The sequence below is a fragment of the Leuciscus leuciscus genome (genome assembly GCF_965113295.1).
Source record: "Leuciscus leuciscus genome assembly, chromosome: 3".
Taxonomy (NCBI): Eukaryota; Metazoa; Chordata; class Actinopteri; order Cypriniformes; family Leuciscidae; genus Leuciscus; species Leuciscus leuciscus.
The window spans coordinates 34,952,111-34,973,473 of NC_138727.1; the positions used below are offsets into that span (position 1 = coordinate 34,952,111).

The 21,363-nt window shown below is 38.4% G+C and overlaps 2 protein-coding genes and 1 long non-coding RNA gene across 8 annotated transcripts in view; 2 read left to right on the forward strand and 1 right to left on the reverse strand.

Annotated features, from left to right (window-relative positions):
* Positions 1 to 9,259, forward strand: part of npnta (nephronectin a) — a 47,422-nt gene extending 38,163 nt beyond the window's left edge. For all 6 annotated transcript variants that reach the window (XM_082164308.1, XM_082164309.1, XM_082164310.1 and 3 more), the window contains 5 exons: positions 936 to 1,376; positions 3,020 to 3,109; positions 4,525 to 4,623; positions 6,977 to 7,236; positions 7,321 to 9,259. In XM_082164308.1, coding sequence (XP_082020434.1) covers positions 936 to 1,376; positions 3,020 to 3,109; positions 4,525 to 4,623; positions 6,977 to 7,236; positions 7,321 to 7,431 — 1,001 coding nt within the window. In that variant the 3' untranslated portion in view covers positions 7,432 to 9,259. The remainder of the gene's footprint in view (positions 1 to 935; positions 1,377 to 3,019; positions 3,110 to 4,524; positions 4,624 to 6,976; positions 7,237 to 7,320) is intronic.
* A 3,495-nt stretch (positions 9,260 to 12,754) lies between these two features.
* LOC309494868 lies at positions 12,755 to 13,066 on the forward strand. Its single transcript, XR_014204460.1, has 2 exons — positions 12,755 to 12,799; positions 12,847 to 13,066. It is a non-coding gene; the product is annotated as an uncharacterized lncRNA (long non-coding RNA).
* Positions 12,931 to 21,363, reverse strand: part of tbck (TBC1 domain containing kinase) — a 57,404-nt gene continuing 48,971 nt past the window's right edge. Inside the window, exons 24-26 of the mRNA XM_082164307.1 lie at positions 16,632 to 16,807; positions 13,428 to 13,587; positions 12,931 to 13,271 (exon numbers count right to left, since the gene is read on the reverse strand). Coding sequence (XP_082020433.1) covers positions 13,161 to 13,271; positions 13,428 to 13,587; positions 16,632 to 16,807 — 447 coding nt within the window. The 3' untranslated portion in view covers positions 12,931 to 13,160. The remainder of the gene's footprint in view (positions 13,272 to 13,427; positions 13,588 to 16,631; positions 16,808 to 21,363) is intronic.

The window sequence follows — 21,363 nt, forward strand, 5'->3', positions numbered from 1 at the left end:
ACACACACTCATTTCTTAAATTATTTTTATTTATGTTTTTTTATGCTTTACTGTTCGAAATGATCAATGTTTTAAAAATAATAAATTACATGTCTGGGTGTATGTGGTATGAAAAAGGTGCTGGTTTTAGGTGCTATTACACTTTAGATCTGATGAAAGAAAATATCTTGCGTATCTCCTCCCTGTCTGGAATTCTTTTGTCTGCTGTGCCTTTACTCAGGAGTGACTTGAGGTTGATAGATGCCATGTTTTTAATCTTCGTGAACAAAGAGAGGTTCACCGTGAGCATCTGATGACACCACAGCTGCACGCTCTTCACATGCACTCTCTACTGCCTTTACAAACCACTGTCAGTGGCTTTATGTATGAAGTATTATGCATGCATCGTTGCAACCTGCTCAATCTTGTTATTATTTGTTAAGTGGACAAAAATACAGTTGTTGTGAGTCTGACACCTGATTTAATCATTGTTAAACCAATGAGGCAACCCATCCCTCCTTAGCATCTGTTCTGAAAACTTTCAGCCAGGTGTGACTCAGAGGTGCTGGAAGTGTTGAATTACTGCCTTTTGGGAATCGCATATCAAAGCTCCTGTGAAACCTGAGATGGCATTGTCACATTCATTCCTTTAGTGATCCCTCCTTAAGAATGACACAAGCGTGAGGGTCTACGCTTCTGGTATTGATTTCGAATGTGATGGATGACTTTCGTGCATTCATTGTACATATGAGCTAAAAGTGTCCTTTTCAGTTTCATTTAAAATATGAATGGTGATGTTTCAATTGGGCCTAATTTAGCCGCAGACTTCCCAATTCCCCAAAATGTTTAAACCAGATTAGACATATTCAACACGAGAATAAAAAAAGGTTGAGATTTGATTTTCAAGTCATGTTAACTTCAAATTAAAATGAGAATCCCGTTTGTTCTCCTTTTAGCAATCCCAAAAGTGGTCATTGACCCTCCACAACCTGGAAAGACCACGCCAAGCAACAATGACAACAAAGGGGGCAACAAAATTCCAGGCTCAGACCAAAAGAGAACCACCACAACAATCAGACCACCAGTGACAGCTAAACGGATTTCACCTACAACAACAACTACCACTAAATCTCCTCCAACCAAAAAAGTCACCCCTCCAGCGAGAGTCCCGGCGACTACCACCCGTAGGCCTTTCATACCGACACGTAAACCCCCTGTTGTGGTGACAATCAAACCTAAGGTCCCGTACCGTCCCACAACCAGAACTACCACAAAAGCCCCAGTGGTTACAGCGGTGGTTCCCTTTATCCCAACACGCAGACCTTTAATCCCCTTTGTGACGCCAATTGATAACAGCATCAAAAACATTACCCAGAAACAAAGAGGTGATGTTCACAGTAAGTAAATTTACTTTTTTTCGAACATATTATTCAGAATTTTAATTCACACTTTCTTGTCTTAAGCAAAAATGTTCCATTGTCTATTGTCTGTAGTGTTGTAATGTATAAGTTTACACAGAAGTCACTTTCGCAGATAGCAGCTTTCTATTGGTCAACATACATGGCGAAACGGCATGACCAACTTGAACCCGTTGTGAAATCTGTATGGGAAAGATCCTTTGCATAACACAAAATTCCCAATTATGTGAATTCCTATAATGACTGGATTTCGCTCACAAAAATTGGTACACGTACATTACTTTTCACGGATTGTTGTACAGTCCTGCTCCTTGAGGGCCAATGTAAAAAAATTTGCTTCCATGAGAGTTTCCCAAATATTTGCAAAAATGTGCTTTAAAGGCTTTTTCATGTGGATTATGATGTGGTCGTATGTCCTTTACTCCTGTTTCTCTGTGAAGTCTGAGACTGTAGGGTATCCTATATCATTTTATGATCCAAAAGCATGCTCACAAATGCTCCCTTTGCTACCATACGGCCTCGATGCACTCGCACTTAGCTCGCACTTGTCTATGCAACAGTCCATGTGGTCTTTTGTAACCAATGTGTGAATTTAGAGGAGGGCCGCTGAGTGCACCCTTTGGGACAGGGCCATGAAGGCCTTTGGATCTATCCAAGAAAACCATTTCCTGGCCCAAAGGACTATGCTGTATCTATCATGTTCATAAGCTCTTTTTTGGGTATCTCTTGGGCTTCCCACAAGGCGAAACCAGATTTTTCAGGAAAGCAAATTGCATCCCAAAGCCTCCTATCCAGATGACAGCACCTAATGAAAACAGAAGACTCACCTAGAGAGATTACATTACCAGTTGGCCCTGCCTCAGGATATATAAATCAGTTACCCCACACTGCCTCCGAGGGCTCACAATAGGCCTAATAAATAATGATGGCTCTGAAACAGTGGGGAAATATCAAATATACAGCCAGGGTTTAAATATAATTATATCTCCTTAATCAATTATAAACCATAACGATCGTGTCAGAGTTGTATAGCCCCAACACGAACACCTGCAGTGTTTGGAAATGACCTTAGGGTGAAGTTGGTTTACTACATGTTCTTATTAGCTGTGAGGACATTGTTTCTATTGGAGGGCTGTACATAGTGCTGTCACAAGCAAAGGCTTGAGGGATAATTGAAATCAATAGACTAATCACAGACTTGACTTCCTTTCTGCTGATATCCTGCCACATATATTTGATGTACACTCACTTATCTCCTATTCTCTATTAAGCCCATGTTTCAGTTATAGGTAAAAAACAATTGAGGGAATAACTTGTCTTGTCCTCAACATTTATTTGTTTCAATTAAGCAATGGGGCCGAGATTTATAATCATGGCTTAGCTGATTGCCTGCCAACCCTTGACTACATTCAAATCATAGTGAATTATAATATAAATAATAATTTATTTTATAAAATGGTTTAGTAATAACTTTAGTAATAATAGCTTAAAGTAAACAGTCCTTAAGCTAGGCTATATATGCATTTAAAATGAATATTTTGTTACTTTAAAAAGATGAATTGTGTACTTTTTGTTGGGAATCACTATAGTCTAAACTCTTTGTTTTCTTTTTTCCCCTCTAGTACCACGAAATCATGGGAAAAACAATGTGCTTGATATCGATTTAGACATTGAACTTGGCAACACAGAAGAGGAGCTGAAGGATGACCCAGGTAAAAGAAGGCTGCTTTTATTTTATTTATTTATTTATTTGCTGAAATTGCGGCTGGATTTTAGAGTGTTCAGTTATTGGATGCTGTAGATAGACATAGACATACAGCAAATGGGAACACACAGTGAGACTGCCTATTTGCAATGTTTATTCTGTTATTTACATCACAGGCATTTTGTAGGTATTAATCTTGACTTCTGGTGTCACTCCAGATGAATTGGATCAGCGTTGTGAGGCGAACAGCTTTCTTTGGCCTTCATGAAAATACCCATGCTTCACTGATCCCTGTGGGAAATTCAGGAATAGCGCAATTCTGAGTTACTTTTCATTTAGCAGTTTCACTTACGCTGCTTGCAAGGGCAGTTTCCCTGGAGTTTCCTCTGTTCAGTGTGTTACTCAAGGGCATGATGATAATAGAGGATCTCTGTTAATGGCTATTGTGAATTGAGCCTGCAATGCTGGGAATACCAGCCCAGAGCCTTAACCAATATTTGTATTGTTTGCAAACAGGGTGTGAAATTAACACCCGTCCCCAGTCAAATGCTTCATTTTGTTATCTAGTGTGGAGGGTGAATCTTGGCTTGATTTCTGTCAAGAAAGCCCTTTGCGCTGAAGATGCTTAGATGTTGCTGCCACGCCATTAATTCCATCCATCCATCCATCCATCCATCCATCCATCCATCCATCCATCCATCCATCCATCCATCCATCCATCCATCCATCCATCCATCCATCCATCCATCCATCCATCCATCCATCCATCCATCCATCCCAAAAAAAGGGCTACATTGTTTACTATGGAAGCTTGTTTCCACCACTGAATAAAAAAAGAAAGCATGTAATAGGAGTTTATATCTCACAATTTTTACTTTTTTTCTTATAATTGTGATTTAAACTCGTAATTGTGAGAAAAAAGTCAGAATAGCAAGGACATCTCGTTTATATCTCATTGTTTGCAGATAAACAAACAAACAAACAAATAAATACATTTATCAGTTATATTATTCTTTATTCCACAAAAGGAAAGTCAATTAAATGTAAAGAAAATGAAAAATTAAATAAAGATTATTTTAAATTATTAATATCATCTAATGTTTTTGGAAATGTCCAATATTTTGTATGTATGAGTAATTCATGCAGACAAAATATATGCTTTATTGACAATTATACTTTTATAAATTGAATTTTATTTTATTTCAATTTCTCCTTCAAATTACAAATCTCCGCCTTGTTTGCCGCCTCGTGCATTCTCAATTCAATTCTGAGTGGTTCATGATCCTCGTGGCTGTAGGACAAAAATGTATTTTCCCACACTGGTTGAAGTGAATATTTTTGTTCCCAGTTTCATGATCAAATATTTTTGTTCAGAGTAATTTCTAAAATTCTTTTTTTTATCAATTGTGTCATATTCCACAGAGACGGGCCATCTGAGCTGCTCTTTTACTCATGGTCTCTGTGGATGGATCCAGCACAGAGAGGGAGATCTTCACTGGGAGACGACTGCAGATCCTTCAGGTATTATGGTGTTTTTCTATAAAAAGTTATTGGGTCAATGGCAAATAAGAATTTCTCAGATGAAGAAAAGAAAAAATTATTAAAAAGTGTTACAGCTGCCATTTTCACAGAAATGCAGTCTTTTCGTACTGTAATAATCATCAGTTTCATCATTTTACATTTTACATTTACATTTAGTCATTTAGCAGACGCCTTTATCCAAAGCGACTTACAAATTAGGACTAAATTCAGCGAGTCATCATAAAGAGGCAAAAGCAACAACAACGCAAGAAGTGCTCAAAATACGAAGTTCAGGTATTATTCAGAGTAGCATAAGCCTGATAAGTGATGTTTCAAAGGGAAAGGAAAAATTATTATTTTTTTATTTTATTTATTTTTTTCTATAAGGTTAAGTGCTCACGGAAGAGATTGGTTTTCAGCTGTCTTTTGAATGTTGTCAGCGATTCTGCATTCCGGATGAGGGTGGGGAGAGCGTTCCACCAGCATGGAACTGTGAATGAGAATGTTCTGGAAAGTGATTTTGTGGCTTTCTGTGATGGAACCACGAGACGTCGCTCGTTGACCGATCGTAGGTGTCTGGTAGGGATGTAGACTCGTAGGAGTGAGTGAAAGTAGGAGGGAGCTGAGCCTGTGACAGTTCTGTAAGCAAGCGTCAGTGCCTTGAACTTGATGCGAGCAGCGAGAGGTAGCCAGTGCAGAGAGATGAACAGAGGAGTGACGTGGGCCCTCTTGGGCTCGTTGAAGACAAGACGAGCTGCAGCATTCTGGATCATCTGTAGGGGTTTGGTTGCACATGCTGGAAGTCCAGCCAGAAGAGCATTGCAGTAGTCAAGCCTAGAGATGACCAGGGCCTGGACGATAAGTTGTGTTGCATGCTCAGTTAGGAAAGGCCTGATCTTCCTGATGTTGTGCAGTGCAAACCTGCATGATCGAGCTGTCTTTGAAATGTGATCTGTGAAGGTCAGCTGGTCATCAAACGTTACGCCAAGATTTCTGACCGATCTTGATGGGGTGATTAATGATGACTCTAGCTGGATGGTGAAGTCGTGCTGTAGAGATGGATTGGCAGGGAGGACGAGAAGCTCAGTCTTTGCCAGGTTGAGCTGCAGGTGATGTTCCTTCATCCATGTGGAGCTTGAGACCCGTGCAGCTACTGTGGGATCATCTGGTTGAAAGGAGAGGAAGAGCTGCGTGTCATCAGCATAGCAGTGGTAGGAAAAACCGTGTGCCTGAATGATGTGTCCCAGTGATGTGGTGTAGATGGAGAAGAGGAGGGGACCAAGAACTGAACCCTGGGGAACACCTGTGGTCAGCTGATGTGCTCTGGATACCTCACCTCTCCATGCGACCTTGAAGGACCTACCTGTGAGATAGGACTCAAACCAGTGGAGTGAAGTTCCTGTGATGCCCAGTGATGAGAGGGTGGACATAAGGATCTGATGATTCACCGTGTCGAAGGCAGCAGACAGATCCAGGAGAATGAGGACTGAAGATTTGGAAGCAGCTTTTGCGATCCGTAGGGCTTCTGTGACTTGAATGTCCTTTCTTGAAGCCAGATTTCATCAGTTTTCATCAGATTTCATCAGTTTCATACTGTAATAATGTTTTCAAAATGCATTTATTTAATGACTCTAAAAAGGTCAAGTGCTGAAACCATTATGTATAGTAAGTATTTCCACATTTAATTCTTAAAAATTATGATAAAAAGAAAGCTTTTCAAGGTACAGTTTTTTCCCTTATTTTTTTAAATTATCATGCATTTTTGAAATATGAATATTGTTGAGATATCAACCTAAACTAATCTTATCATTCCATAAAAAAAGTTATTATCCCCTTGAAATTATATATTAAAGAGACTTCTTGAGGGTCTCGAACGTGATGTAATTTCTGTTTTATTAATAAAAGATTACCCCAAAAGATTCGTATTTTTTAAAATTAAGAAATTCAACCTTTTAGGGGTCGTTAACACAACACCGTTTTCACGTAAAAACAGAACTTTTTACACGTTTTGGCCGTTTATTTACACGACAATGGCGTTTTAAACCCGTTTCGAATTTTTTATGATGGATGAAAGTTTCGGAGGCAGTGTTTAAGCGTGATTAGACAAGGTCGTATTTATTTTTTAACGTGCAAAAATTTCGGACGTGCAAGAGTGTGCAAGGACCTTTAGACTGGTTTTTTAGGTATCTGCCTGTAGCAGATTATACTTAATATGTATTCTGTGCACACTGTGCTTTTGTGTAAACTGTTAACGTGACTCTCGTTGATTGCCCCTTGGGGACAAATAAAGTGTTTTGAAATTGAAATTGAAATGCACGTAATCAGCTTGTCTCCGTCATGATCTCTTTGGCAGGTGGGCGGTACCTAACGATCTCTGAGGGCGGAGAGAAGCGAGGTGGGCGTGGCGCTCAGCTGATCCTCCCCTTGACGACGCCCTGGAACGAGGGGAACCTGTGCCTGGCCTTCAGACACAACATGGCGGGCCACCACGTGGGCATGCTGCAGGTGTTCGTACAGAAGGGACGGCAGCACAGCCCCGCGGTCTGGGGTCGAACGGGAGGAAACGGCTGGAGGTCCACGCAGATCACCATTTGGGGCAATGGCCTAGAAAGTGTAAGTATCAACACTGAATCCACTCACATCTGTGAATGTCTCGAAAGGTTTCACCAAGGTGTTATTTGATTTATGTCACTACAGGTGATCGTGAAGGGCGAGCGGCGGAGAGGCCGTAAGGGCGAAATAGCTCTGGACGACGTGAGTCTCAAACGAGGTTCTTGTCAGGAAGAGCACAATCTGAGGAGACTTTAACACCGACAACACACTAAACAGAGACTTTTAACGCCAGCTTTACTCACGGGACTCTAGGAAGACGGACACCTTACGGAAAGGGACGTGGCTTCCTGTCAGTCCCGGTACGGTTATGGGTGCACTTCCCCTGGCCTTCCTCAATGGCTACAAGTGCATGTGCTCAGTTGAGTGCTGTAGGGACGACGTATTTTTGTAGGCCAAAACCCTGAAACAAGTTAGCATTTTAGCATGTCCAGTTCCATCGTTTCAAAGTCAATGGGTTTTCTGAATGGGTTTTTGGTTAAATGTGGTTAAGAAAAGCTCAAGATATTTTCATGTTTTTTTTCTACAACATAAAGTACATCAGTAAATACATCCTTGTGATATTTTAAAAGCTTTTGTCTTGAAAAAGGCGGTTGCTAACAAGTGGCTAAATGGGACTGCAGAAATTTTGGGGGGAATTAAACATCACCATGCCGAACATTTAACTCATCTATACACGACCCAGCTAACAGGGAATATTCTCTGAACTTTGGCTAAGTTTTACTTAACTATTTCCCTGCCATTGACGGAATTTTCCAACTTTCTGTTTTCAACTTTTCACTGTTATACGGTAGGGGGCGCTGTTACACATCTTCTGAAAGAGTACTTAATCTCCGGAACAAAACACAGGCGAAAAGGAGCAGAAACAAGCGATAAAAGCTTATGCATGTTGTAGTCTTTGAAAAAAACTTGATATTCTCAGCTTTTTGTTCAAAATGTTACTTTTTTATGAAACTGTGGAAGCTTGTTTCCACCACCGAATAAAAAATAAAAGGGGTAATCGCGACTTTTCATCTCACAATTTTGACTGTATAACAAGCAATTGCGAGTTTATATCTCACAATTCTGAGAAAAGAATTGCAAGATATAAACTCGCAATTGTGAGTTATATGAATTGTGAGTTATAAAGTCAGAATTGCGAGATATAAACTTGCAAGTGTTTAGTGACGGTGATGTTGAAGTCATGTGACCGTTTAGCTTTTTACTTAGGTTGACTGTATTTAGGCTTCAAAATTCCCAAAAGTTGTATTCATTTGTGAAGATTATCATGATGAACAAAGCGTGTAAGAATCATAAACTTTCATTGGATTTTCACAGAGCTTATTTTCTGCAATAATCCAAAAGCCAATGGAAAAATCCTATAGGGTTTTTGTCAAGGGAACCAGAGTAATGGCTTACAAAAATATGTCATCAATGCAGCACTCTGATGGATGAGATGTCTAAAATGTCAAAGTCTGAAATGTATTCTTTTTTTATTTTTTTTTTATTTTAATTTTGTAGATGTCAAATTTGTCTCCCACCTCAAATCTTTTTGTCAAACTGTCGAGCCGACGCCATCGTGCCATTGTAAATGTAAGTTGCCCAGTTCAGCTGTTCGTCACCCGAATGATGATGATGTCCTTTCAAAATCCCCTTTTCAACTTGACCGACGTGATTTGTTAGCCCAGTTTGCAGCTAATCTGAGTGACTATTTTTGGTGTATTATTGTAAATGTATTCGAACATGTGTATATATATAAATATATTTCAAATATGCTTTGTAGGTGCACATATATGTGAATTCTTCATCGTATAAGTGATGCAGGACAATGTTTACATCACACGACCCAGTATTTTATTGACGTATATTGTTAAGTACAAACCAGTAAACAGTTCTGAATTTTTCTTATTAATGGCTGTATCAGCCATTCTTTATGATCATCACAACCATGGTTACCCTTTAAGACTGTATGTTGATTATGAAAGATCTTGGTTTAATATTCAGATGAAGCAACGACCTCCAGACATTAAAAGGCGTGAACATGAAATATGTCTTGTATTTTTTACTCTTGTTGGGGAGTAATAACTTAATTTCAGAGCAGCTTTTTATGTAGAGTTGTAAGTTTTTGTCATGTTGTTTTGCACACACAGCTTTAATTAATAACCAGCTCTCCTAAACTATTTTCTCTTTCATTTGAAGAACTGGAAAGTCAAATGATATTATTGAATCAGATTGGATGCTGCAAATAAATGAACCAAACGATTTGCCTGTTAATTTGATTCCCTGCATGGGATGATGCTTGTACAGCACTTTATATTGTCTTTTTTTGTAGCATATATAGTTTATTAATTATGGAGTTTTCTAGTCATTATAGTGGTGTTTAGTGTAAATCGATCTGTTCAGATAATAGTCACCCTCATTGAAACCCTCTTTGCTTTTGTGCCAGAGAAATATTGTTGTGACTAACAGAGTCTGAAAAACATCCGGCCCTCATTCATGAAACGTGCAGAACAATTGTGTTAATCGTTCAAAAAAGCTTTCTGTGTGAAGGGATTGCATTCAATTCAATAATGATTTGCACAGATATTTGTTCTTGCTTGCATTTTCCATGCATGAACAAGGCCAATTTCTTTCTTTCTACTCTTTCCATCTAATGGCCTTGATATTAACCAATGAAACTCCTCATAGAAGCAATTTAATAGAAGTCCCATTGTAAATAACACTTATTATTATTTTCAACTGTAATTTAAAGAAATGAATTTTTCAGCGTTACCAAATACTCAAGGAAAATAACGCCTCTTCCGACCTCTGTTTGGATCCGGGTGATTGCTGGTTTCATATATATTTAAAATGAGACATTTCTAATCTAAACCACTATTGTGGTAGTTGTTTTAAATAATATTAATGACAACATAATATTTGTTATAATTATTTATTCAGATATATATTCTGGGGGCCATGAAAGTTTTGTGAAAATGCTCAAAAATGCTGGCAGTGGCTTAGATTAGACTCTACAAGACTGTGCTCCTCCGAAGGCACATTACAACCAGTACGAGAGAATGATGAGTGTTGTTTTATATTTTCCTTTATGCTTTGGGGCCGGGGAGCAATGAGGTTCAAAATCCAGCAGTTATCTAAAATATACATTTTATTGATCCCCGAGGGGAAATTGGAAAATAAAATAAGCACATTTGGCTCAGAACTTACTGTTGAAACGGCAGCAGTGGAAGTGAAGAATGTACTTTCAGTGGCAACTTTATTTGGTGCACTAACCTGCTGTAGACTTTAATAACTCCATATTTTTCCTCCAGCAAAGCCTGAATTCTTGCATAATGGAAACATTTTGCCAGGACCTTCTGGTCCGTTCTGATTTCTTAGAACCAAACAAGTTTTTCCATCTCATGAAAAACTCAACACTGTATGGGATTGAAAAGTGAAAGGTCTCACTACATCTGTGGAAGCAGATAAAGGTGCTTTGTAACTTGACATTTAATGTAAAAGTTCAAATCAAATATACATCACTCATTTCACTCACTTTCATCCATGGAACACAAAAGATGCTATGCAAAATGTCTTGCCACTTTTATCCGTTAAAAAAAAAGATGCCTCTAGAGGCAACAAATTAGAATATAAATGAGAAGCAAATAAGGGGAAGATTTTAAATAATGATTCAAGTTTAGTTTGTTCCTTCACAAACAGCTTCGGTCCCCATCACTTGCATTGTGTGCCAAAAGTAATTTTTTGTAAATTATGCAAAATATCTCATTCTGTGTTCTACACAACAAACTCATACAGGTGTGCATCGACATGAGGGTGAATAAATGATGACAGTTTTATTTTTCTGGGTAAACAATTTTTTTTGCGGTGCTTAATGTCTTCCAAAAAACATCTCATCATATTTTTTTTTACCAGCATTTAGGTTGTACATTTGACTCAAAATAGGAAGATATACAACATTTTATTAAAGAGGTTTTAAAGGTCTTGATTTTGAAGTCTACTAGACTGGCTAGGTTTTCATGTTTGAATGTTCATAAATTAACTTATTTGACAGCACCTCTCTTCTCAGTCTGTCAGTAACGCTCTGTTTAGTTCCTGTCTCTATGAAGCTCCTCCTTCTGAAAAGCACACTGTGCTCTGATTGGTCGGCTGAACCAGTGTGTTGTGATTGGTCAACTGCTTCCAGCATGTTTGGGAAATGTCACGCCCCTTACCATTAGCTTGAGTTTCAGCACACTACTATCAAAACTCAATCAGGCCTTGCACCTTTATTTTGCGTATGCCTTGCTCGAGAATTATTTAAATGAGGAACATTGTGACGTGTTTTTCCCGGAAGAAAACTCAAGACCACAATGAAGGCGTTTCAGTGAGTTCAGAAACAGTGCGCACTGATAGCGAATAACTCCCTTTGGAGTGACTTTGTGCTTTGCAACTTTGCAGACACTAAAGAATGATAAAAAAAAAAAAAAAAAGTCCAGGTATGTATTTTCCCCAGACTTCAAATATCCAGTAATCCACTATAGCTCCTCTTCCTGTTTTTAACTGACAGGACTGGAACCCACAGTGCATTTCTGATTCTACAAGCCCATTCACATCAGACGACGCACAGCGTTCGAAGAAAGCCTTTGCACACTAATGTGGTTATTTAAATTTTCCAGACCTTTTTGTCAGGTTGGATTGGTCTAGGCATTAATAAGGCACTTTTACCCACAGAATATCATCCACCGTTTATCATAACTTTCTCTGGAAGTTTTTTTTTTTTGTTTGTTTTTTTTGACAATGTAGGTGCCTGCAAATTTCCCCATTAAACCCTCTGCACAACCTATTTTTATTTCTGTACTGGCACGAATTTCAGAGTGAAACAGGATATTCGATAACAGAACATGTGGACTTCACATTGATTGGATCATCAACATGATCCAATATCCAGTATCCAATAGTCAGAACTCAAAACGTCCTCGTTAGTCCAAAAACAGCTTTTATTGAATTCAAGCTCAGAAAAAGACTTGTTTGGAATTTTGGCACATTATGACGCAATAGTGCGACAAAAGTCTTGAGTTTTCTTCCGGGAACGAACACATCACAATATTCCTCATTTAAATAATTCTCGAGCAAGGCGTACGCAAAATAAAGGTGCAAGGCCTGATTGAGTTGTGATAATAGTGTGCTGAAACTCACGCTTATGGTAAGGGGCGTGACATTTCTCAAACACGCTGGAAGCAGTTGACCAATCACAACACACTGGTTCAGCCGACCAATCAGAGCACAGTGTACTTTTCAGGAGGAGGAGCTTTTTGATTCCGCCTCTGCAGAATCAAATCAACATCTACTTCTGCAACCTTTCATGCAACGGGAGTCTAAATATAAGGCTCAACACTTTACAAGATTAGTTAATCTCGACAGCTGTGACAGTAAAAACGTAGTCAAAGATTTCAAGAGAGTTGCATTATTTCATATGCAAAGATGTTAGCCAATCACAGCAATGGGCGTTTACAATGAAGTCTCACAGCAGACACGCCCCTTCAAATCAGGGTAGAAAATGGCCTATTTTATACTGCAGTTCATGACCCTTTAAAGAATCAAGTAAACGGTTTAATAAATACTAAAACAGGAATTTTCAACTTAGTGACTTTTGAGAAATGAAAACTACTAAAACAGAAATTTTCAACTTAGTGACTTTTGAGAAATGAAAACTACAAATCAGGCTTTTATGACAACAGCTGTAGTAAAAACAACAACTTTATTTTTGTTGATTGGTTTGGTCCCAGAAGTTCAAACAGCTGTGTGCATTTTCAAGTTCAAACTTTTCAGTGCTGACATGCATAATGCCTTTCAGGAACTCTTGACATAGTTTAGATTTAGAAGAAAAATGTTTTATCTGAGAAATGTATTCACGTCTTGCACCATGTAAATGACATTCAAACAGTTTCCCTTTATCAAAGCACGCACTGTTATATCTGCGGAGATGGGACCGTTAACAGGCCAGTGGACTTCATCTTGTTAATGCCACCATCCAAGACACAAACTCGAGGGAAATTTACTTTCACCAGGTGAGCAGCAAACTGCAGGAGAAAAGGAAGTAAACGTGTGATTATGTATGATTATTATTCATTTTTATGCAAATCGCAGAACTCTAATATAAAGTGACTTGCAGTGAATGCATTTAACAGTGTATGCGTTTCCTACAAAACATCAACAGGAGGATGAAATAACCTTACCGTAGTAGCATTCTTCATGATGTTGCTGAGGATCACGATGACACGGAATCTATATCCGGCCAGGGTGCTGGTGGCGGGACACTGGAGCAGTTCTCCCTCCGGCCCAAACGTGGAGGTGTAGGGAATGTTAATGCTGCCTGGGATGTGACCGCGACTGAAGCTGCACACGGGCGGTCAAGGGTCATACGGCTGCATTCATTTGATCAAAAATACAGTACAAACGGTAATATTGTGAAATACTATAATAATATAAAATAACTGTTTTCTACTTTTTTTTTAATTTTAAATTTTCAGCATCATTACTCCAGTCTTCAGTGTCACATGATCATTCTGATATGATGAACTGAAGTGACATCGCCACTCAAGATTGGTCACTTGTCTGTTGCCCGTCTACCAGTTTCTCTGTAACTGTCCATAAAAGTCCATAAAAAAAAAATATATAAAAAAAAATCTCATAGTCTGTAAACTGTTGTGTTAACAAGAAAATGACTGACACGTTTGCATTACATTCCAAAGAGTGGCCGTCATCAGCCTCAAAGCGGATCGGCACGGAATGGAAAGGAACGGTGGAAAAGCGGCTAATGCTGAAAACAGTTGTGCTGCTTAATATTTTGTGGAAACCATGAAAATGGTGCAACTGGGAATGCTTACCAAATATAAATATCCTAAAAGTTTTCAGGGTAACACTTTATTTTACAATATCACTGCTACATATGTTAGTAGTTTCTATAGTAATAACTATAAATTATGCAACTAACCCTAATCCAAACCAAACCCTCCCTAACCCTATAGTAATTACATATAGTTACTTAATATTACTCAGTACTTAAATATATAATTACAGTGTAACAATGACACCTTAAAATAAAGTGCAACCGTTTTCAGACTTTAAAATATGTTTCTTCATCAGTATTCTGTCTTGTTTTAAGAAAAAATATTTAAGCATCCTTAAACCAAGATAAATATACTTGAGAATCAAAATGATGAAAGATAATAATTTATCTTGAAGTATGTTTATTTTTCTTACCCTATTGCTTTTTTTGGTCAAAATGGTTTTGTACATACAAAACCTCACAAACAATCTTAGATTGATGCTTAAAACAAGGAAAACCTATTTGCCAATGATAAAAGTAAGAAAAATCTGATTTTTAGTTTATTTTTATCATTCATTTTATTATTTTTATCATTAGGATTAGGAAACTTTATTTTGATAGTCCACTTTAGACATTAACAATAAGTAACTTTGCAACTACATGTCAACTAACTCTCACTAGAGTATTAGTAGACTGGTAGGGTTAGGGTTAACATGTAGTTGCAAAGTTACTTATAGTCAGTAGAATGTCTAAAGTAGACTATCAAAATATTTTTTTTGCAGTGTGGAGGAGGCTTTGATTTAGATCAAGAAGTTTGGTTATTGGTTAACGCCCACTGGCTTTGAGAGTTGATTGAACTGTGTCAGATTAAACATGTGAAGACCATTATAAAGTTCAGCTCTAATGTGAGCATTACAGTGTTTTCAGTGAATACCCAGAGGTACTTTGGTATACATGTGTTGTGGTAAGACATCTAAGCAGCACACAATCTCCTGTAAGCTCTTGAGCTGGTCGTTTGTAATTGTGTCAGGTGAAGTTCACTGGATTTACAGAACAAACCCTACACAGATCTATGGGCTTCGTGGAAACCGTCCAACTCCATCCAAAACCCACTGCAGCACTACGAAAGAAAGGAGACAGAGAACAAATTGTGCAGGACAAGATAAAAAATATGAGCAGAATAAAGTCCCTTGGGACATTGCTCTTGCGTGCACTTGTCTTGGTCATGTTTAATCAGTGTCTCAAAGAGATGAAAGAGGGCAGAGTGTAATAATAACTGAATAATAACACTTCTTAGCTGCCTTCCTCCATAGATAAAGTTACGATCAGTGATATTTGTGCTACATCTTACAATAAAAACGAGTGGAACTTCTCAGAAACATTTAACAAGACCTTTCTCCATCTCTCAAGAGGATGAGAAAATGTTCATGCAGATTTTAAACGGGTCTTAAAACAGAAAGGGCTTTGTCTAACATTCATATCAAATATTGATATGGCCATAAAAGGTACAGAATACAAAATGAGAGAACAATGAATATCTACATCAATATACCCGCGCTGCAGCTTTTACATTCAGTTTTCCCTGAAAGCCTTGTATACATGTATTATGATTGCTCTTCCTGCTTGTGTACGCTATCGTGTATCTACTTACAGCTGCGCTAATGGAAACGGTGACAAACCTCTTAAAACAAATTAACCACAGTAATGCTCTCCCACACATTCCACTGGGCCTTCACTACTAGCAACAGACAACAATCTGTCTTTAGGTTCTGACTTATTGGTTTCAATTAATCAGATTTTTACATTATCTACTTAAAGGACAAGTTCGGTATTTTACACTTAAAGCCCTGTTTACAGATCGTATCTGATGAAATAGAACGGTTAAGATTAAAATTTGGACACATGCTCCTGTCCCGAGAATTTTAGGTTTATTTCGCTTTTGTGGACCTATTTTGCCAAACGCATCACACCCGTGATTCTTCCGTTGAGAGCTTGAATAATAGACACTCCAGCCCAGTTGGTGGCGATAATGCACCTTTGCCAATTGCAAGCAAACCACGGGCATTTCATTGAATACACAGAAGAAGCAGAAGAAGAAGCGGCGGAGTAATACCGTAAAGGTGCTGCGGTCTCACAGCACGTCCTATTTAGTCAATGGAGTTGGACAAAAACTACGATAAAACCTGTTGGAATGCATCTTTTTCAGCGATTTTTGAGTGAACATATCAGTGAACACCCCTGACCACTCGGTGAGTTTCACGTCTTTGTAAACGAAAGTTTAATGTGTTTTTAGGACGGAATCTTCCAGTGCACATAGACAACCATTGTGGGGGTGGGGGGGTGAAGCGAAATAAACGTAAAATTCTCGGGACAGGAGCATGTGTCCAAATTTTAATCTTAACCGTTCTATTTCATCAGATACGATCTGTAAACAGGGCTTTAAGTGTAAAATACCGAACTTGTCCTTTAAGAGTTAAGCCAACTCCTAAATGAATCCTTTCAAACAACGAAACACAACTATGGAAACTCTGCAAGTACATTACAAATGTTTGTACAGTTTTTACTGTATTTTTAAATAGTTTTGCATTTATTATTAAGACTAAAAGGATACTCTTCAAGGCTTCGGATGTCCACTGCCAGGATCTTGGGTTTCCCATTCCTGGCCCTCTTGGCAGGAGTTTTAAAGCAAGCCGGTCCACTCAGCTCACACAGGTCAATGAGGTCTTCCACAGAGATACGCGGAGACACTTCTGCTTTCAGCTCGCTCAGCTTTAGTGGCTCGCGGCTCTGAGGGTGCAAAGAAATGAGTGGTAAAACAACAGATTTTTTGCAGCAGTGAGTGGTATTAAAAAAAGAAAAAGTGTGAGAGAAAATGATGTGTGGGTTGAAATGTTAGCCTGTGTAAGTATTGAGCAGGAAAAACAGTGAAGAGTCATTGAGTATATTCAAAGAAAACACATGCATATGTTAAATTCCTGCACCCTGATGATACTGGTATCCCTCAAGGATCTGTTCTCAGTCCGATACCATTCTCCATTGTATAAAATGCATAGCTTTTTTTTTTTCACTGCCATGTCGACAGAAGGCAGGGCTACTTTTCATGCCTCTATCCGTTTTCACCTATGTGATCTCACATCTCAACCTGAATGAATAATCAACACCTCAAGCTCAACCTGTCAAGACTGAGCTGCTGAAGAAGGCTTCTACCTCAGTTTCTCTCCATCTCGGTTCAAAAAACACAGTTGTAACCCTGAGGTGAAAAAAAGCCAAGATGACCAGCTCACATACAGTGAACACATCAAAGCAATCACACAGTTCTACAGCATTATGGTGCACAACTCCAGAAAAAAAAGTTTTTTTCTTGGTCTCAACTTCCTAATCAACCTTTTTTTTTTTTTCAGATTGCAAAGGCTGAGATTATTGCACTTGACCCTAAACCACAAGTAAAAACGAAGCAAACTGTGTCAGATGGTCTTTTCCTGCCCAAATAGGTTATTTTTACCTTGAAGTTAAAAGTCTATAAGACTAGCTATTTTTTATTCAAGCGACAGCTCACCAGCCTACCTGTATGTGCAGCACGACCCTTCAAGGGTATCCAAAATACTGCTGCTTAATTCACAGTTAACTGTTAGAAATTCTGCCACAAGCTGATGTCAGAAATCCTCACAAGTTGCATCTTTGCTTAAGTCTACACAGGGTGCCCAAAATTGCCTGAATCTAAATCAAGACGCACTTTTTCTGGCCTACCACTGCAGCCAATGCCCTGGTCCCCCGCTACCCTCGATCCATTACCAAACCCTGTTTTTCCCAGCCCATTTGGGGCAATTAGCTCTATCCAGTCTCCACATGTAAGGAGCCCACCTGTCTGGAAATTTCTCCATCTGTGCCACATCCCAATCATTAACAGAGCAGCAAATGGACCAGTTGAACTCAAAAGGAGACTATTCATTCACACAAAAATATAATTTCTCCCACTCGACTAAAAAGCATAGCAATACAGCAATATCATAGCTCTAATTGGCACTTTAGGTTCGGGCACATTAGATCTTTATCAGGAAGGACCAATTTAATAGGCAAAATATGAGTGGATAACATTCACTGTTCCTTGCATATCTTCCCTCCACCTCAACACTTAGGCCAAATTATCAAGAAAATCATCTACAGTACCAGCAGAGAGTGGGTGGATTACAAAAAGGGGTGGGGCAGTGTGATCAATCTAATATAATAATAATGATTTTTTATTTTATTTTTTATAAAAATCATTTTCCTTAGCAGTATTTTTATCCTGCTTTCCATTTGAAAGATGGAAATATATTCAAACATCTGCATTCCTGTAGCTCAACTGTGTTGTGTACATTGAATGAAATGTAATTTTCTTAAGAGAAAAGCAAGTAAAATGGGGTAAATTAACACTCAAAAATAAAGGTTCTTTATTGGCATCTATGGTTCCATGATAAACCTTCAACATCCAACAACATTTCCTTCCCGTTTCCATTATAGTGGGAAAAAGGCTCTTTAGATTTAAAAAATGTTCTTCACACTAATAAAATTGGTTCGGTTACACTTTATTTTAAGGTGTCATTGTTACAGTGTAATTATATATTTAAGTACTGAGTAATATTAAGCAACTACATGTACTTACTATAGGGTAGGATTAAGATTTGGTTGAGGGTTAGTTACATGTAATTGTGCATAATTTACTGTTATTACAGTGGTAAGTACATGTAACAAGGACACTGTACAATTAAGTGTTACCATTGGTTCTTTTAAGAACTGTTCACTGAAAGTTTTTTTGGTGAACCAAAAATGCATTGAGATGAAATCCCCAAAAAGTGTACACGAAAGTGCATGTGAGAATCAAAGCTGTATTAGATCAGAGAAACAAATATTTGAATATATTTTAAAATGTAATTTATTCCTGTGATGGCAAAGCCTAATTTTCAGCAGCCATTCTTACTCTAGTCTTCAGTGTCACCTTGATGATGATATACGATCCCTCAGAAACGACTCTAATATTCTGATTTCATCGCAGGAATAAATTATATTTTAAAATATAATAAACTAGAAAAGAGTTCATTTTTAATTGTACATTTCACAATATTACTGTTTTTACTGTGTTTATGATCAAATAAATGTAATCTTGGTGAGCACAAGAGACTTCTTTCAAAAACATTAACAAAATTGTATTATTCCAAACATTTGGCCGGTAGTGTAAGTATAAAGTACATTTTGAAATTGATTTTGAAACTGATTGGCGACATCTTATGCTTGTAAAAAGCACCAGCAGGTGCACGGCATATTCGGTCATCCCGCGCAGCCCTAATATCAATCCGCATTATCGCTGAATTCCACACTTCTAAGTGCAGGACTCTGAAACAAAGGGCAACAGCACAGGAAGGGCAGCGAGGTGGGGGGATATCTCGTAAATGTCAATGTTCAGTAGCCCATGAAATCAGTCCAATCAGTCACGGAGAACCAGCCTCCCACAGAGTGCAGCCAATTACCTATGAGGTCACCTTAGCAATAGAGGTAAGCTTGAGGAATGGAGGGCGGCTGATGTCCAATGGGTTCTGGTATTAAAGTGCATTAGATCCGCAGGGCTCGTGGCATTCTCATCATTGCCTAAAGGAGGCCCTTGTGCTCTGGCTTCAGAAACTCTAAATGCAGGCAAGAGTCTTGACCTTTTATTATCACTGGTGACATTTAATAGGCCATAAACTTGCCTGTTTGGATGCTCTGTGGGTTCGCAGATGGCCAAGAGAATTGAAAGCCACAGAGCTGGTCTGATCACCAAGTCAAAATGGTAAATGTTTCTTCTCAAAGCTGAAATGAGCTGGCTTTAAAAATGCAGAAATAATCAAATCCATGCAAACATTCCTCTGGGTATTTACGGTCTGAAAAGGATTACCAGTGCAAATCTGAAAACAGGCGTGTGTTTGAAAGGCTTAAACATCTACATGACAGGCGCTGTCAAAAAATGTATGCTATCTTTTATCAAAAATGATAAAGGAGGGAGATCTGGCATAAATTCAGTGGTGTGACGATGCCCTGTGATGCCTGAGAGGCATTTAACCATCCAGCATCTGCCTGCACTGGAGCAGGTGATGTGCTGAGGCTGCCGCACATCAGAGAGTCTCAAAACAAAGTCTGGAATCGAAATAAAAAGACAGATCCAAGACTTAAGAAATGAGACCACGGTCTGCTCGCTCTCCCCTCCTGCCCAATCAGAGCTCAGCATGGCAGCGGTGAGGCCACATAGAGTAAGTGGCACCAGTCCATCTAATCAAAGCTGTTGGAATATACTACAGCAAAAAAAAAAAAAGAAAAACAGGTATTTTGTTGCACGCAAAACAATCAGCTCACATGCACGCCCATTACATTTCTGTTGATATACCATTATCTTGTGAGGGACCCCATTCCTAAAATATAAAGGAAGCTATTTATTTTCATGTACAGTATTCAGACCCAAACAGAATTATTAGTTTTGTATAGTCATTGCATGTATATTTATTATTTTAAATATTAGTATGTAGTTAATTAACAGCTATTTTAAATTCAGTTAAAATATATTTGCATGGTACTCTGCATAATAAATCAGTTTTACAAAAAAATTGTGCCGTATAATTAGTGAAAAAGTTAAAGGCATCAATGGCGAGGGAAAACTGTCTTTGAGGCCCTGTTTAAACCTGGTATTAAGATGCGTTTTGTTCGATTGGATCACAAGTGGACAACACTAGATACAGCTGTAAACGGGATCTGAAACATTTTGAGCTTGTCCACTTTCAACCACTTCCAGTGGTAGTCAAAAACACATTCGACCAGATTGCTTTCGTAGTGTAAACACTCATGTGATCGAATGCATTCGAACAGCCACAAAAGACCGCCTACTCTCAGCATACTGACTTAATGCGTAAACATCACGAATGCGTAAATATTTAACGACCCAAGTTTGGTTTGAAGACGAAAAACATACCAAGCACAATGTTCTCTCACCATTCCTGATTTCTAACACACGTTCACAGAGTTCGGCTGGTCTTGCGGCTCTCAGAGCAGAAACGAAAGCTAATGCTTGCGTTCATATGTAAATCGTGTGAGCTTATGTTGTCCATTAGATCGAAAGATTTGAAAAAACACATACATTTACCCACCCATAGACCCTCCCTTCAAAGAAATCAGGACAGAAGTGGTATTCAGTTATATATTCAGGTAAATATTGAGTTTATTTTTGTTACTTATTTGCTTTTGCAGAGCTGGAAGATACATCATTACAGATATCAGGTTCCTTAATGTCCAACACATGAAACACAATAAAATACAGGTCCACTGACTTCGAGATATTTGGC